This window comes from Mustela putorius, unplaced genomic scaffold, assembly GCF_011764305.1.
Source record: "Mustela putorius furo isolate JIRA1106 unplaced genomic scaffold, ASM1176430v1.1 tig00003850_pilon_pilon_pilon, whole genome shotgun sequence".
Classification (NCBI taxonomy): Eukaryota; Metazoa; Chordata; class Mammalia; order Carnivora; family Mustelidae; genus Mustela; species Mustela putorius.
In genome coordinates this window covers 3,665,296-3,682,318 of record NW_025422002.1, presented here as the reverse complement: position 1 = coordinate 3,682,318, position 17,023 = coordinate 3,665,296, and the positions used below count along the sequence as shown (strand labels likewise).

General features: G+C 37.2%; 1 protein-coding gene across 5 annotated transcripts in view; it reads right to left on the bottom strand.

Moving 5' to 3' along the window:
- Positions 1-17,023, bottom strand: part of CNTN4 (contactin 4) — a 936,335-nt gene that overhangs the window by 170,721 nt on the left and 748,591 nt on the right. For all 5 annotated transcript variants that reach the window (XM_004738394.3, XM_013053943.2, XM_004738395.3 and 2 more), the window contains 2 exons: positions 8,148-8,250; positions 5,385-5,569 (listed from right to left, as the gene is read on the bottom strand). In XM_004738394.3, the coding sequence (XP_004738451.1) occupies positions 5,385-5,569; positions 8,148-8,250 (288 nt within the window). The remainder of the gene's footprint in view (positions 1-5,384; positions 5,570-8,147; positions 8,251-17,023) is intronic.

Here is a 17,023-nt window from a genome sequence, read left to right as displayed (position 1 = left end):
AGCTTTACTCTGCTACTTGCAAACAGCTTAGCACAGAGCAAGGGTTCTCACCGTGGATTCTAAACAAGCTGAGACAGCACTACTGAAGCATAACTTCTTAAAAATGCAAATTTTCATGTGCTATGGTGAGTGCTGTGAAGTGTGTAAACCTGGCGATTCACAGACCTGTACCCCTGGGAATAAAAATATATTATATGTTTATAAAAAATAAAAATTAAAAAAAATTTTAAAAAATGCAAATTTTCAGGTCCTGCCCCAGCCCTACAGAATCAGGACCTCTGCATAGGGCCCGATAGTATTTTAACAAATTTTCCGTGGTATTCTAATGCACACTGAAGTACAAGAACCTCTAACATAGAGGAAGGAACACGGCATTTGGAATCTAGCTCTGCTTCTTACTATGTAAACTTAAACTGGCTCTTTGGGAAGCAGTTCCATCTGCAAACTGAGTTTATAAGAATAAGTCTTATTGGCTCTAACTTCAAAATATAACTTAAGTTTCTCCATTTATTTTGTTCTTTAAGTCCCAGCCACCAACATCTCACCTAGATGGCTCCCTGACTGGTTGTCCTGCTTTGGCTCTTGGTTCCCATAATCTATGCACCACAGAGCAACCAGAGTGGTCTCTAAAGTGGTGAATCCTATGGAGTCATTTCCCTACTTAAAATCCTCCAATGGTTTCCCATTATACTCAAAATAAAACCCAAACTGTGCCTGGCTTGTAAGGTATCTGTCACCCTCCTATTTTTCAAAACTTTTTGCCCTTTTTCACCATGATTTAGTTATATTGGCTTCCTTGTTGCAGCTCAAACATGTCACGTAATTTTCTATCTTGGGGCCTTTGTAATTCTTTACCTTCTGCCTGAGGTATATTTCCCTTGAAAATCTGGGTCTTTCTCATCCTTCAGGTTTCAGCTCAGAATTCAGTTCTTAGACTAGTCTTCCCTGACTACCTTATCTTATGAAGCCTTTCCCCTCCTCCTTGTTATTTTCTGTCATATAATCTGATTATTCTCTTCATAATTCTTAATTACAATATGAAACTTTCCAGTTCATTCATTTGCTTTGTAGTATATTATCTTCAACTTCTAGTAGAATACAAGCTCCTTGAGGGCAGGGATTTGTACTGCAACCCTACTGCCTGGCATTGCCTGCCATAGGTATAAAGACTTCTTTAAGCAATAGGCTTGAGCAGTGGAAATTTAAGCAAGGCAAAACGGCCCAGAATAGCCACGTACCTGAATGCAACAGGGTCATTAAGCTACCCATCTTGAAATAGTCATAGGCCCTAACTTACCACTTCTAATAGGGGCAAATTTCCTAAGATTACCAAAAAAGGGAAAATTCCATATGTTGCCATACTCCCTCACTCCACCCTATAACTATAGCCCCTCACTACCACCTCGTGGCAGACATTCTCTCCTTTGCTGTCTCCATTGCTCCCTTGTAGTGTGTTCAATATACTATATATTAAAGTATATTACTATATATACAATATATTATATTACAATATACAATATATTATATTACAATATACAATATACAATATATTATATTGTTATAAATGGGTGAATTTTTTACTGCCTGTGCCACCAGCCCTCACCCAATCAGGATGCCTCACAATACATCAGGCAATGAAAAAAAAAATTGCTGAACAAGTTAATAATATATTAAAATCCCTGGAAAATTTCTACCTTTAGCAACAAAGATTTATTGTATTTTACTCTTGAAAACTACAGATCTATTTGTAGAAAGTTTTTTTTTTTTTTTTTTAATTTATTTGTCAGAGAGAGCGAGCGAGAGCGAGCACAGGCAGACAGAGTGGAAGGCAGAGTCAGACGGAGAAGCAGGCTCCCTGCGGAGCAAGGAGCCCGATATGGGACTCGATCCCAGGACGCTGGGATCATGACCTGAGCCGAAGGCAGCTGCTTAACCAACTGAGCCACCCAGGCGTCCCTGTAGAAAGTTTTTTATGCTGAAAAAATGTCTGAAAGATCGTATTAAAAGTAGACTGCACTATATAATGTATAAACTTATCCTGTCACTGTATGGGATACTGAAACTAATGTAACATTGTGTGTCCACTATACTCAAAACAACAACAACAACAAAGGAACAAAACAAAAACTAAACCACACTGGTCAAGTATAAGTCACGGCAAAAATAAATTGGAATGACAGGATAGGGTAAAATGTTTTATGTCTGAACTAGTTTTAATTCTTCACAGAGCCCAAACATGAGTAGCACATGCTAACCTAAAGATAGAACTATAGTGGGAATATTCCAACCAGGAATAGGAGGTTCCACATTCTGACACAGGGAAGATGGGAACAACAGAATCATGTCCAGCAGGCGGTTGGAGGAAGGTTTAATTGTTCGAGTGTAAAATGAGGAAAAAGGCCGTATCGCTAAGCTAGATGAGAAGTTAGCACACCTGTGGTTGTTGAAGTGGAGATTTGATGAACAGAATAAACAGCTGAAACCATAAAAAGAGAAGCAGGTTTCTAAACTCAAACCCATGGTTTATAACCCCTGAGCATAGCACATCTTAATGTTATAAGAAACTCTCTTGTCAACAAAGATAGAATGTTCATGGATAAATAACTGGGGCTATTTTCTCCCCTTTTGTGATCTACACAGTGATTTTAATTATAATAACTCATTTAAATTGGAGATCTAGACAGCTGGATATTAGGAACTCAGCACTGGGAAAACCCAATAGAGACCAAAAAAAAAAAAAAAGAGAGAGAGAGAGAGACAGAGAGAGAAAATGACAGCCAAGCACTTTTGTATAATTAATCTCTCCTGTGACAATGAAAACAGTTCGATAATTTCTGTGTCACTGATATGCTAGTTGAGGAAAAACAAAAGAATAAACATAGATGCAACAGCCAAGTGCTATTAAAGTCAACTGATCTGACAAGCTTTTAATACCAAGGGTGGTTGACAACTGAGAAAAAAGCCGAGTTATCTTCAGAAAGCAGGCAAATTTCATTCCGCTCTTTCCCCCATGCATGGATGCAGATAACTCCATTTAAAAGGGAAACACTGTTAGAACCTGATTTTCATCTCCAGGGCAGGATCCCTGAAGGAAAAAAAAACCAAACCATTTTATTGCACAAGGCTGAAGGCCAATGACAAATTTGACTCTCCAGAACAGTGACTCTGGAGTATTCTTTTTCCACTGCAGGAAAACTTTCACTCACTAGAAAGCACTACACCAACTCCTGGTTACAGAACATTTCATACTTTCATAACAAAAACAGATACTTTACTTAAAAGAAAACCATGAAAAAAAAAGAAAACCATGAAAGCGAAAACGATCTTATTCAATTAGCTGAACAACTCAAATAACACTCAGGAACAGCCAGAACTAAATCAAAAATTCTATTCAGCTAATAAAAAAAGAGAAAACATTGGCCATTTTTCTGAATAGTTTCAGGTTGTCCTTGCATGACATATACGAAATTATTATGCTTGTGAGAAAAATGTACTCTAAACACTTGAAAAATACATCAATTGTATCTCACTAAACAAATGTGTCACTTTTGGTCCTATGGTTTTCAGTCAATGGACTATGGAGTCTTTTACTTTTCTTTTCTTTTCTTTTTTTTTTTTTTTAAAGATTTTATTTATTTATTTGACAGAGAGAGATCACAAGTAGGCAGAGAGGCAGGCAGAGAGAGAGAGAGGAGGAAGCAGGCTCCCCGCTGAGCAGAGAGCCCAATGCGGGACTCGATCCCAGGACCCTGGGATCATGACCTGAGCTGAAAGCAGCGGCTTAACCCACTGAGCCATCCAGGCACCGTCTTTTACTTTTCAACCAATCAAATAAGGTATCAAATACCACAGTTTAAGAAAGAGCCAAGATAATATTTCAAGTCCATCATCTGGCTTGAGTGGAATTAGTCCTATAAATAATTGTTGAAGAAAGATGAATGATTAAAGAAGTATATAAGCTTATTCAAACAACTGTTGCCCATGTCATCATGTGAAATAGTTTCTAGAACGTGTGTGCTCACCTGTCACCCTGGATATATCAGGTAGGTAAGTTCTAAATCCTGAGGGTCATGTCGGGGAGCTCCCTGCAAGCTAGCTGATACTCAAAATCTCCATTCAGTTTCCAATCATGTTTCTAAGGAAGATTTTATGATGAATAAATAAAGTCATTGGCCATATATATATATATATATATATATTTTTTTTTTTAAGACTATTTATTTGTTTATTTGACAGAGAGAGAGAGAAAGAGAGATCACAAGTAGGCAGAGAGGCAGGCGGGGGGAGAAAGTGAGAGGAGGAGGGAGAAGCAGGCTCCCTGCTGAACAGAAAGCCTGATGAGGGGCTTGATCCCAGGACCCTGAGATCATGACCTGAGCTGGAGGCAGAGGCTTAACCCACTGGGCTACCCAGGTACCCTAATCTTTGGCTCTATCTTAAAACCAAAATGCTTTGGAAGAAGAATTGGTAAAATATTTATTTTAAATAACTATTATTATCTGTTATTTCAAAAAAATAAGGACATTTAAAACTCTTACTACAACTTGCCCCTAAAGAACTACTCTCAGCACTTTAATATTCATTGTTGTATATTTAAACTATTTTTGAATAATTATCAGTCTACAATAGTTATTTCCCATCTCCCAGAAAGATGGGATTCAGACATGTTCCAATTTGGCAGAACTCAATTTGCTTTCAAAATGCCTATCCAATGAAATTCCTCTTTGGATTTCAAATCAATACCCTGACAGGGGTTTCCAAGATTGGCTAAATTGATGACCACGTGCTAGAGGTTTTCCATTTATATTACGTTTGGATCAATGCCGATGATTTGATTGGAATAGGAGCAGCTGCACATAAAATGTCTTTGGGGTGAGAGAGATTTGTCACGCTCTACTCTGATAAGAACTAAAATTGGGGAGTGTGCATTTTGAAATGTTCATGGTACCACATTAAATTGCTATCAAATAGAAGCAATTACAAAGAATTAACATGAGCCCAAAATCAAAATTCGAAAGAAGAAAAGCACACAGTTTAAAAAGAAAAACATCAGGAGAAGGAATCACAAAAGCTTTCCTGTGTCATGTTTACAGCTTGATGGGAAGAGGAAAAACACTTCTTGGCAAGTGCATTCCCACTAATGCCCATCTCCCAAACACCTCAGCCTGATTTCTTCCTCTCTGCTTGTCGACATCCTTGCCCCCCACCCTCACTCTCCACACCCAGAATCACCCCAGGAACGCTAATTAGCAGCAAACCAAGGCTCTTATATAGTCCTGTTGTACACAATCTTTCCAGAAAGCCTGAAAGGAAACCTCCCAGTTTATGCTTTTAGTGCCAAGGTTTTTAGCATCACAAATGATAAATCCTAGAGGTAAACTTACCATAAAAAGTCAGTTGTCCCCTTGCTACATTTTTCCCTCTTGAATTTTCAGCTACACATTCATATAAACCAGCATCTTCCTGCTGAAAATTGGGGATTTCAAGAATTCCATTTGACTTGTGTCTTCTGGCTTTCCTTGCTATAGGCTTTCCATCAGCTCTTCTCCAGATAATAGTTGGTACCGGACTGATAGTGAGAATAAAAAGGAGTACATTAGATTAGAGAAAACTGTACCTTTTATTTGAACCTATGCTTCCCATAACCCCTTTCTTCTTGGTTCTAAACATATAAGCTTGCCTTAGACAGTATTCCCAAACTTCATTCATTCACATATCACTATTATGATTTTAGCTATATCCACATTTCCAGTATTACTATTTATATATTAAGTGTTTTTCTTAGAATCAAATAAACTTTCTTAACCTTAATAAAAATATATAATATTATCTCTAAAATAAAAAACAGATTTTACATGCTTGCATTTTTTAGTGTAACTGTTTTTTTCCCCCTAAATCATAAATATGAAAATAGAAATGTCTGAGCACAAATGTGTCAGATTGAAGATGACTGCACTTTCACATTCTTCCCATACGAGGTCCAGGTTCTCCTCTGCCTTAAACCTGCTGGGTTGTTTGTCGAGTTTGATTATTGAAATAAGACAGAAGTGATGTTTTGTCAGTTTTAAGGGATAGGCAAGAAGAAACTGGCAGTTTCTACTTTCCGTCCCTTGGAATATTTTTTATAGAACCTTACCAACTTATAGCAGCAGCTGACTAGGAGAGTGGTTAGGGGAAATTTTACTTAAAATAGTAAGATAAGGAAAGAAGCCATCAGTGGGGTCTTTATGTACTCTCAAGGCATCTATCACCCTACAGCCATAACTGTGAGAACACATCTTAAATTGCAAGGAGGGCATCATTGAGTCTGCAAATCAATGGTTGAGCAAGCTACCCACAGCTTTTAAGAGTGCAGCTTCCTATCAGGGGATACAATTATTTACTTATTTATTTTTCACAAAAACACACACAGAGAAGTAATTAGGCTAAAGACTTGCTAATCTTCTCTGGAAAACCTGAGATGGTATTTAAAAAATTAAAGCCATCAATTCTAGTACACTTGTTTTAGAACAATTTAAGTTAATTCAACAGACACTAACTCAAAATGCAGAAATGGCTCTATCAAAAGTACATTACGGGTGCCTTTACATTTGATGAGATATATACTTAATACATGCCTTTACAAATAACTGTACTTAGACACAGTCTTCCTGCTCTTAAGTGGGCAATGATGATGTGTTTTGGCAGCTGGATATGCATACCCAAACAGTTCTGTGCAGACTGGAGGAGCCCAATTTTGGTCTTTTGTTTTTATTCCAGTGCCATTCAAGCAGTGTGAATAGAGTTTAATTCATACCCCCTTTGAAATATGAACGATTTGAGTTTTGCTCTTTTTCCAAAAAAGAATTTTCAAGGTGTCACCTTGTATAGTTTACCAAATTTATACCTAGCTTATCCAGCTACTTGTTTCCACCTTTTCCCTGGATTGCATTTCCCAACGTATATATTTAAAATAAAAAATGGGCCCACGCTATGATGTTTAGCAATCTGTTTTTAGTCTCTTAGCAATAAATCATGGGTATTTTCTCTGTCTCATATGTTGCTGTACAACTTGCCTTTTAATGTCTGTACAGTGTTCAGTCCTACAGATATGTCATAATTCATTTCATGTGGTAAGTTTTCAGGATACAAAGATTTATCACTGCATTGCATTGTGCCAAAGTAAAGATACTATTGTAGCTCACACAGCCCCAACTTAAAAACATGGAAACCAAAAGAATTCTTTTATTAGAGCTGAAAATACAATGATAAAAAGGAACATCCTTCTTCTATGGCTGGTGTGAAGTGCAAAAAAAAAAATACGGAAACAGATTAGATGCTGATACTGAGGTTGAGCATGCTAGTGTTGTTGCATAAGTCAACATTTGGGCACGGAGAGGATGGGGAGTTAGCGACGGGCTAGCTGGAGAGAGGGAGTAGGGTGTAGAGATTAATGTCAATCATTAAAATCACAGATGATCTACAAATTTCATTTCAGAAGATAGTGTGTATCATTTATGCCAAATCCTTTTTTCAGTGTTACTGGGAAAATCTTAACTGATCTGTTTTTCATTTTCTTTCTGCCCTTGCAAAGATAATCTATGGAAAAGTTAACTGGATCCCAAGTAGGCTTATCACTCCACAGATGTAATAATAAAGTGAATAATTTTCAGATGTAAGATCTTACCTATCTTTAGCTAGAATAGAGGAAATCCAAACTAGAGAGAAGAGACTGGGCATTTAAAAAGAATTTCAAGAAAAGTCTGATGCATCCTCTCTAAACTAGGGCAAGAATGAAAGTCCATATTTTCCCAAAGAGTCAGCTTGAGTGTATCTCAAATGAAGGCCATTGTTTTCCTGTCATTCTGGGTTAGACAGCGTGCACATTACAGGTCACAATAATAGAACAAAATACTTTTTCAGAATTGCCCATTCTCTTCTCCTTTGTGGCCGTGTCAATTGTGGCAGCCTAATCCCCCTTGTGCTATTACATGTCCCCTCTCCGTGGTGAGAGGGCAGAATCAAAGATGCATACATAGAATTACCAAAAGAAAGGCTTGTCTTGCTTTTCACTCCCCTCAGAAACCATTGCTGTGAACAGTGCACATAAAATTGTCTACCTGCCCCAGCCGAAGGGAGGACAAGATGGAAGAGAAACCAAAACTTACTTTCCTAAGGCAAAGCATTCCAACTTCACTGTTGTTCCTTTGGCAGTCGGCACTGTTTCTGGGAAGTGCACTTCTATTTTTGGCTCATATTCACCCATCACCCCTGTGAATAAACAAAGGAACTAAGTCTCTGAGGTTCTTTTTAAATGTACGTAAGTGTTCTTCTGTTAATGTAGGACGCTCTCATACATCATTATGTGCACAATTAATTTCTTCATTTAAAGCTGGTTCTATCTCTAACCAGCCTTGAATTGTGGCTCCTCTCCCAGTTACTGCTAGGGGAAATTTTGTATCACAGTGCTGTACCATCTGCTAGGATCAAATTCTCCGTGCATTCAACTTCACTTATCAAAAAACATTTTTTTCTTTTCTTTTCTTCTTAAGGCAGTTATGGACCAAAAAAGGAGGGGAGAGATAATGTCCTAGTCATCAGGAAAATAAACTAAATTGCTGAAAATATTGTAGAAAAATTTTAAGTATTAAAAAAAATCTCCATGATTGATTTGATCTATATAAGAAAAAAATCTTAATAATCAATTTGTGACCACAAAATACTTTATTATTCACTTTCAACACCAATCTGATCCAAGCACAAATTAGTGCACAGAGGATAACATCAAATGCCGGTATTAGTGTATTCTGAACCAATGTAAAAAGGACAGTAGGAAGTAACTATAAAAAGTAATCTTAAAATTATACCCACCTTCTTAACGGCATGTTTACTTTGAAGGTTATATTCTCCCATTTTCCCATATCCTAGAAAATGTACAATTGTGGCCAAGGTAAAATAACCTAACAAAATACTTTTTCTAAGTCCCTATTTTAAGTCTAAATATCTTAGTGCATACTTTACCTAAGTCCATACTTTATAACTGAAGACTTACCAATTATTTCTTATCAAGCCTTTTTGACCCCATCTCCCACTGCTCTAATTGATTGAATACATTTATTTCTATTCAATTTCTAATCCTTTTCCATGGTCTCTGATTCAGCTGTGCCAGTATGAAGTTTGGAATTACTTAACGTAGTAAGAAATGATAGGCTCCTCCATTTCACCTTTTAGGTATTCTATAGTTCCAGGAAAAAAGACTGAGGGATTCAGAAGAAAAAGTAAAAGCAAGGAACAGATGATGACAGGTACAATGACAGAGGGAAATAATTTCATTCATTTTGCAGAGATGATCCTTTTTGATGCAGCTTTAATGTTTGGGAAGCATCAAGGGGATTTCCTTAATGTGTAAAAAGAAAATCAAAAGTGTCAGATGACACAGCTGTCTAGCTAGGTTTGCTATGAGGTATGTCATCCAAAGTGCGAAGTTGAACATACCTGTTTAGTTTTTTCCTTTCATAGCATCATAGGGAGGATTGGATTTGGAAGGGATCTTTGAAATAATTTAGTTGAGCATTTTTAATCTTGGCATCCATGGATTCATACTTTCCCACAGAGTGGATCTGTAGCTAGCAACCTATTCTCAAAAGGGGCACCTGGGTGATACAATCAGTTAAGTAAGTGCTTGGTTTTGACACAGGTCATGATCTCAAGATCGTGAAATTGAGGCCCACGTCCAGCTCCTTGCTTAGTGTGGAGTCTGCTAACACTTCTCTCCCTCTGGCCACTATGTGTGTGCACTCTCTTTTTCTCTAAAATAAATGCATCTTATAAAAAGGGGGGGGGGATTCTAAACCACTTCTCCCGGAATTAAAATTGGTCCTAATCTGTCTTTCCCTTTTGTGAGCAGGGCTGTAATCTCAAAGAGGTAAAGCAGTTTGTCTTCATTTTCACAACAAACTAGTTAGTGTTCCAGGTTGCAGCTCTGGTCCCTGATTCCTCTTTTATTGTGGGCTCTCACCCCTATAATGAATAACACTACAAAACTAGATTCAAATACACTAAATCCATGCTTGCCACATTCAGTTACAAAACCATTCCCTCCTTTTTGGCCGGGCTGAGTTCTCATGCACTTCAATTTGGGTTTGCCTTTCTTTGAGCATTTGCTACCGAGTGGGGCCAGTAAAGAAGTGGCGCTTGCTTATGCTGGCATTCGCACACAGCTGCTGAACTTGCTAACCAAAGTCGAACCGTTGACTCATCATCCCATAAATATCAGCAGTATGACTCTGAGTGCAGGAACAAGTTAACACCTTTTACTGCGGTGTGTATGGTTACGTACTCCAGGAACAAGGCTAATTAAAAAAAGAATTGCTTTGAGAAAAAGAGGTCTTTTGTGCTCTCAGGAAATCAAAACAATCTGCATTGCAGTGTGTCCTGTGTGGGAGGGAGATGAGACAATACTGCTAAAATACAGAGGGCAAGGCTGTTTCAGCAGCCATCAGGGTTCCCCCTGCCTCCTCCTTCAATAAACATTACATATACACTAGGTTTCTTTAACCCAGCTCAAAAGATATACCAAGGAAAAAATATATCTTACAGGACCTTTTTCAGAAACTGAAATATCACAGCAATGCAGAGACAGAGTGGAAGATCCCCAGCCCTGTTCTTTCCTCATCCTAAATGCCTATGTACCAAGGCCCAGACTCCAAGTTCACTCCTCCAGGATCCTTCTTCTCCTCTGCCCGACCTATTCTCCATCCCACAGTGGCCTTTAAATGACCAGATAGCAACAAAACCTCTTTGCCTCAGTTCTCAATGTTTCCCCTGACTTCTTTAAAACACACACACACACACACACACACACACTTATGGAGGTATAATTTACATATAAATACCTGACCAATTTTAAGTGCAATTCAAAGATTTTTGGTAAGTTGACCAAGCTGTGAAGCCATCACCATAATCCAGTTTTAGAGCATTTCCAACACCCATGGTCCTTCCTGACTCTTCACAGTCAAGCCTCAGAACTTGTTCTAGCCCCAGGCAATAACTCTAATCTGCTTACTGTTTCCGAGAGATTGCCTTTTCTGGAAATTTCATAAACATGGAATTAGACACTCCATGTTCTTTTGCATCTGGACCCTTTCACTTGGCAGAATGTTATCAAGGGTCATCCTTGTTGCAGTATGTATCAGTAAATTGTTCCTTTTTATTGCTGAATAGTATTCAACTGTTTGGAGATACCACATGTTATTTATTTGTTCCCTGGTCATATTAGCAACAAGGTAACACGAAATGAGTGGCTTAAAGAGAAAGAAAGGTATTCTCCTACAGTTCTGGAGGCTAGAAGTCATAAATGAGGGCCATGACAGGGCTCCATGGCCTCTGACACTCTGGTAGAATTGTTCCTTGCCTCTTGTTGGCTTCCGCTGGTGGCTGTCCATCTTTGGTGGTCCTTGCCGTGCAGCTCCGTCACTCCAGTCTCTATCCCTGTCATCATGTTCTGTGAGTCTTCTTATTGTATTTTTACGATGACATCAGTCATATTGGATTAAGGACCCGCCACCACCCATAATGAATTCATTTGAACTAATTATACCTATGAAGACCCTATTTTCAGAAAAGGCCATATTCTGAGGTGGGGGTTACATCTTCAATATAGCTTTTTTGGGAGACATGATTCAACCCATAATATCAGTTAATGGGCATTTATTTAGGTTGCCTCCATTTTTGGCTGTAAGTAGTAATGCTTCTAAGAACATTGGCGGGCAAGTCTGTGTAGAAATGTCTTTCATTTCTCATTTTCCCTGTGATTTTTATGTGGATGACTTTTCCCTTGCTACATGTCTCAGCTCAAATGGTGTCCCTTCAGAGAAGTGTTTTCTTATCACACTATCTCAAACAAGTCCCTATGTTATTCTTTATCAACATCTTATTTCTTCCATGTTAATTACATAATTCATAATCATCTTGTTTATTAATGACTCCAGTATCTGTCATTTCATCCCGATTGTAAAATACATGAGATTAAGTAATGTGTCTGCCTTTTTCGCATGTACCTCTAGCTTCTATCATTGTTTCTTCACTTAATAGGTACTAAAAAACTACTTCCATATAACTAATGTCATTTTACACATAAAATTCTGGGCCACTCTCAAACAGCATTATTGTTTTCTATCATCTTTATAGCTATTTATAAATGTTATCTTTTTCTTTGTGCTTTAATTTCCTGGAGGAATGGAAATACTTCTGATTTTTTTCTGTAGCCCTCACAAATCCTAGCTCAGTACCAGGCATATGAAAAAAAAAAAGTGATCAGTAGAAATTTGTGGAAGGGAGGGAAAAGATGGAGGAATATAGGCCTGATACTATGACACACAGTAGCTTTTAAGTAAAATGTACACTTGTTCTCAGGCATGGAAGTATTTTCTAAAGTATCATCATCATGGTTCCCTATATCAGTTCAATCAATTATAGTAGGTTTTTTTCTAACATGAGCTCTAGGTTGTTTAGGTGGTTATATGGATGATTTCTGGGTTAATACACACTGATCTATATTTATAGCTTTAAAAATTAAAGTAACAGAGTTAGTAATAATACAGATTGATCTGGATTTATAGCAGTAGTTATAGGACATAAAGATATGGATCAGAGATGGGATGGCATGGTTTTCATGACGTTTAAAGAATTTTCATTATATATAAAGATTGTCCTAGCAATTATAGTCATAAAAAATGAAGGAAGCAATTTTCTCCAACTATATTATCAACATTTTGGGGAGGGCACCTGCGAACTGTTCCATTTAATTTGGTTACATCTGGACCAAGCTATATTTTTATTTGACTATTTATTTCATTTTAACTATTTTGGCCTTTACGTTCTACATTTAATTCAAAAAGCTATTGCTGCTTTTATTTTTTATGAAACAAAAGTCCCTTTAAAACACGAGTACATTTTTCAAGTCATTCCTTTGACCACCTGTACACTTTTGAACTTAATTGGTCTACAGCTGCTCTGCTGATTTACAGAATGATTAGGCAGAAAGAGAAAGGCTACTGATGGAATTGCTCCAGACCCTTTTTCCATCTTCAAGGCCTAGTTGTGTCCACACAACCAAGGCAAGTAGAAATAAAGAGTGCATATCATATAGTCAGAATCAACCAGGATATATGATCTCAGTAATATTCCCTTTCTCTTGCATAATTTCATTCATTCATGATACAAATGGTCTACAGAGACAGCTTTTACTTGCAATTTTAGAGACAGTTACACCTACAATTTTAAATGTAAAGAAAAATAGAAGTCTCATTTCATGAGAATGTTTGTCAATGTTTTCCATTTCTGGAGTAAGAGACCCATGATAACAATAGTGAAAGGTCAGTACTTGAAATTCTACACATTAGAATCCTCAGGAGTCAAAGGCTTAGCTATGTTTTTTTTCCGATGGAGTAATTCAGTAAATATTCATGTAACACCAACCCTAGGACATGCACTGTGCCTAGCAATGGGAACACAGTGTGGATAACACATACCTGTTTGTTACCATTATGACCCCCATACACGACTCTTTTTCAGGACTTTCATGGTGGCATATGTAGGTAATGATTATTTACCAAATAACCCAAAGAGCTGACTTTCTGAGGAAGACATAATTAGAAATTCCTAGGTTTTGTTTTGTTTTGTTTTTTCCTAAACCAATGGTTCTCAAACTTAGAATCACCTGGAGGGCTTACGTTTCTGATTTAAGAAGTTGAGATAGAGCCTGAGAATGTGCATTTTTAGCAATTTCCCACTTGATGTTGAAGCTTCTGGTCCAGGGAGTACACTTTAAGAATTTCTGTAGTAACCATGACATGTCAAGCCAAAGCAAAAAGTACAACACAGTAATATATATATGCATTGGGAGAGTAGGAGTAATGGAATTTTACTGGGGACGATGCCTGTCAAGATCCTGGATATGACCTTGTGGCAATGACTGCTCCCCTTTTGAAACCTAAAAAAATCATTAACGGGATGCTGATGTTTTTAAGAACATAGAATTTAACAAAATAACTGGCAAATTACAGAATATGAAAGAGAAATCAGTCGCACACTATGCTTGTTTAACTACAATTTGCAGAGTGCTGTGTTGGCAGAAAGAGGCCACTTTTCGGAGTTGAGTGCCGTGACATTTTGCCAACACCTGCCTTAGCTGGAATCTGTGCTTGCTAAATTAAACCACAGAAGGGACTTTTACCCACTTCCACAGAATGGGATTTTCTACTAAAAAAATTGCAAAAATCATCTTATGAAATGTTCCCACATTGACTTTCTTGTGGACTAAGTCATATGATGTGTAGTTCATTAAGTTAAAAATATTTGGAAATACCTCATTAGTCCTACAAATCCCTTTGGCTGATTTTACACTTTGCTCTTTTAAAAAAGACTTATTTTACTCTCGTTTGAAGAAGACATTGTGAGGTCTATGGGACCATCCAAAGAATCCTTTCTACCACTATTCACTCTCCAAAAGGTGAATTCCCATTGAGTTTGAGGCCACAACCATCAAAACAATGACCCTTGCCCCCCAGTGCTGGAGAGGAGTAAGAAAGCTGAAGGTTGTATATCATCTCTTAAATGCAGGGTTTTAGGGTATCCTCAGAAATCTGTAGGATGTGAAAATACACATGTTTTAACTTTAAATCTGAGATCTTTCCTTCCTTCTCAATAACTAAAGTGCAGAGATAATTGAGTTATTCCAGAATGCTATCTCCTATAAAGGCAGAGTGAATGTATCCATGCTTGACTATAATAGTCCTAGTTTACCTGACATGCTGAAGTAATTGGCTAATTATTGGTTAATTATGAGATCATCTTCTTTTAGGTGAAAGAAAGACAGCTTTCATCTTCCTTTGAGTAAGTACTTCTATGGTCAGTCTACTAAAAAGTTCTTCATATTGCCTTAATATATATTAATTAATTATATATTATATATAATTATATACTAATCAATTATACTATAAATATATAAATAATTATAAGCATATATTACATATGCTATATAATAAATATAAATAATTATAGTGGAAATATAATTAATATATAATTATATATTAATTAATTAATAATATACTCTCTCTCCCTCTAATTTCTACATGTTGGTCCTAGTTCAAGTCTGTAGAGCAACAACAAATCAAGTCTTTTGATGGATAGTCTTCACATATTTAAAGATATTATCATGTTGTCAGAGACTGGTAAAGTTTGACTCTAAAGTGACAGAGAACAAGGATTTTATTCAGGTTTTGTGAGCTATGCAGTCTCTGTTAACTCCGCCATTATAGCTGAAGAGCATCCACAAACAATACGTAAACAAAAGGATAGGGCTAGTTTCCAATAAAATTTTATTTACAAAAACAGTGGTGGGCTATATGGCCCATGAGTCCTAGCTGGCTGACCCCTGCCTGGCTTAGAGGAAATGAGAAAAAGAGCAAAGTTTGAGAGGGTTGATAAAAATCAACAACTATTAGAGCTAACAAGAGATTTCAGCAAGCTTGCCAAATGTAGATTCACACAAAAAAATAGCATTTCTGTACATCAGCAATAACTAACTAGAGAATGTGATTAAAAATAAGAAACCATTTGCAATAGCAACAAAAATTACAGAGAATTTAGTAATTAACTAAGAATACCCAACATTTCTATGGAGAAAATGTTGAACTTATTTTTTTTTTAAACACAGAAACAGGCCACAGGCCATACTGGCCTGCAGGAGGGAGTCTAATGATTCCTCCTTTAAACAAATACTGGAAGGCCTGGGATTCTTTTCGTTCCTCAACTCTTGATGGAAGCTTGCACTGATCCTCAACCAGGCCAGAGTTCCTCCCATCCAAGGCACAATTATATGTATAATCTCACTGCATCTTTCACTGCTTCCTGTTGGCTCTTATTACAAAAGAAACTTAAATGAACCTGCTTTACTTCTTCACTCTCCCCCAACATGGCCCGACTCCTGCCTCAGGCTGCAGTTACGCTTCTCAGATGAGCTGTAATCTGTTATACACAGATGTCTGCATTCCTGGTGACAGGTATACAACGGGTACTCAATGAAAATTGTTGGTTAAATGCATAATCAAATGAATGTCCCAAGTCTTCTCTATTTTAGGCTAGACACCTCTGCTTCCCTTATTCATTTCAAATCCCTCTGTCTGTACAAGTGTTTTCTGGAACTCAATTCAATGATTGTAATAAGAATGAAATTTCAGACCCTTCATTAATTTGGAATTCTCTAAGACTATAGGTTTTCAGGGGCTGGGATCACATCTTTTTATTTCATAATATACCACACACAACCGGTACTTAACAGATGCTTCCTAACTGAGTAGCTAAATGACCATCCAAGACCTTTGGCTCCCATGGACCTGAAATGGAATGACTGTGCTAGAGGTCTAGAGCTGACTGCCAAGTTTCTAAGCTTGTCAAGCCTTCAAAATATCCAGAGCCATTAAGATGCTATTAAATCAGATTAGCAATGGCAGTTTAGCAAAATATCTCACATCCTCTAGTCATTTAGATATTCCCCTCATAAAACACCTTTTACACCCACAGATCCTCAACTGTGATGTTGTTAGAAAATTAAAAACAAGACATGATTGCTGTGACAAAGCCACACAAAAGTTGCAATTAGAAGTGAGAGTAAAATAAAGCAAAGTGTTTGGGTATAAACCCTAGATCTTAAGCAACATAAACCTGTGTCTAAGTGAAGAATATATTTCTACCCATTGCCAGGCAGAAGTGTCATCCTTGCTAATCTAAATGCTAGGTCATCAGTAAAAGGTTGTAGATCAAGTTTACAATAAAAAAAGATCTTCTTAATGAATGAGTTTGTGATCTGATCTCACGAGGTTAATTAAGTGGCCAACAAATCAAGCTGCTTTGTTTATGAAGACACACAGTGGTTGTTAATACTCACTTGAAGTTCTAATCCAGCTTGGGGCAGTATTAGAAAAGTTTACTATGAACAAGTGACATGTCATAATGGAGGATACACTATATTGCATCAACATTA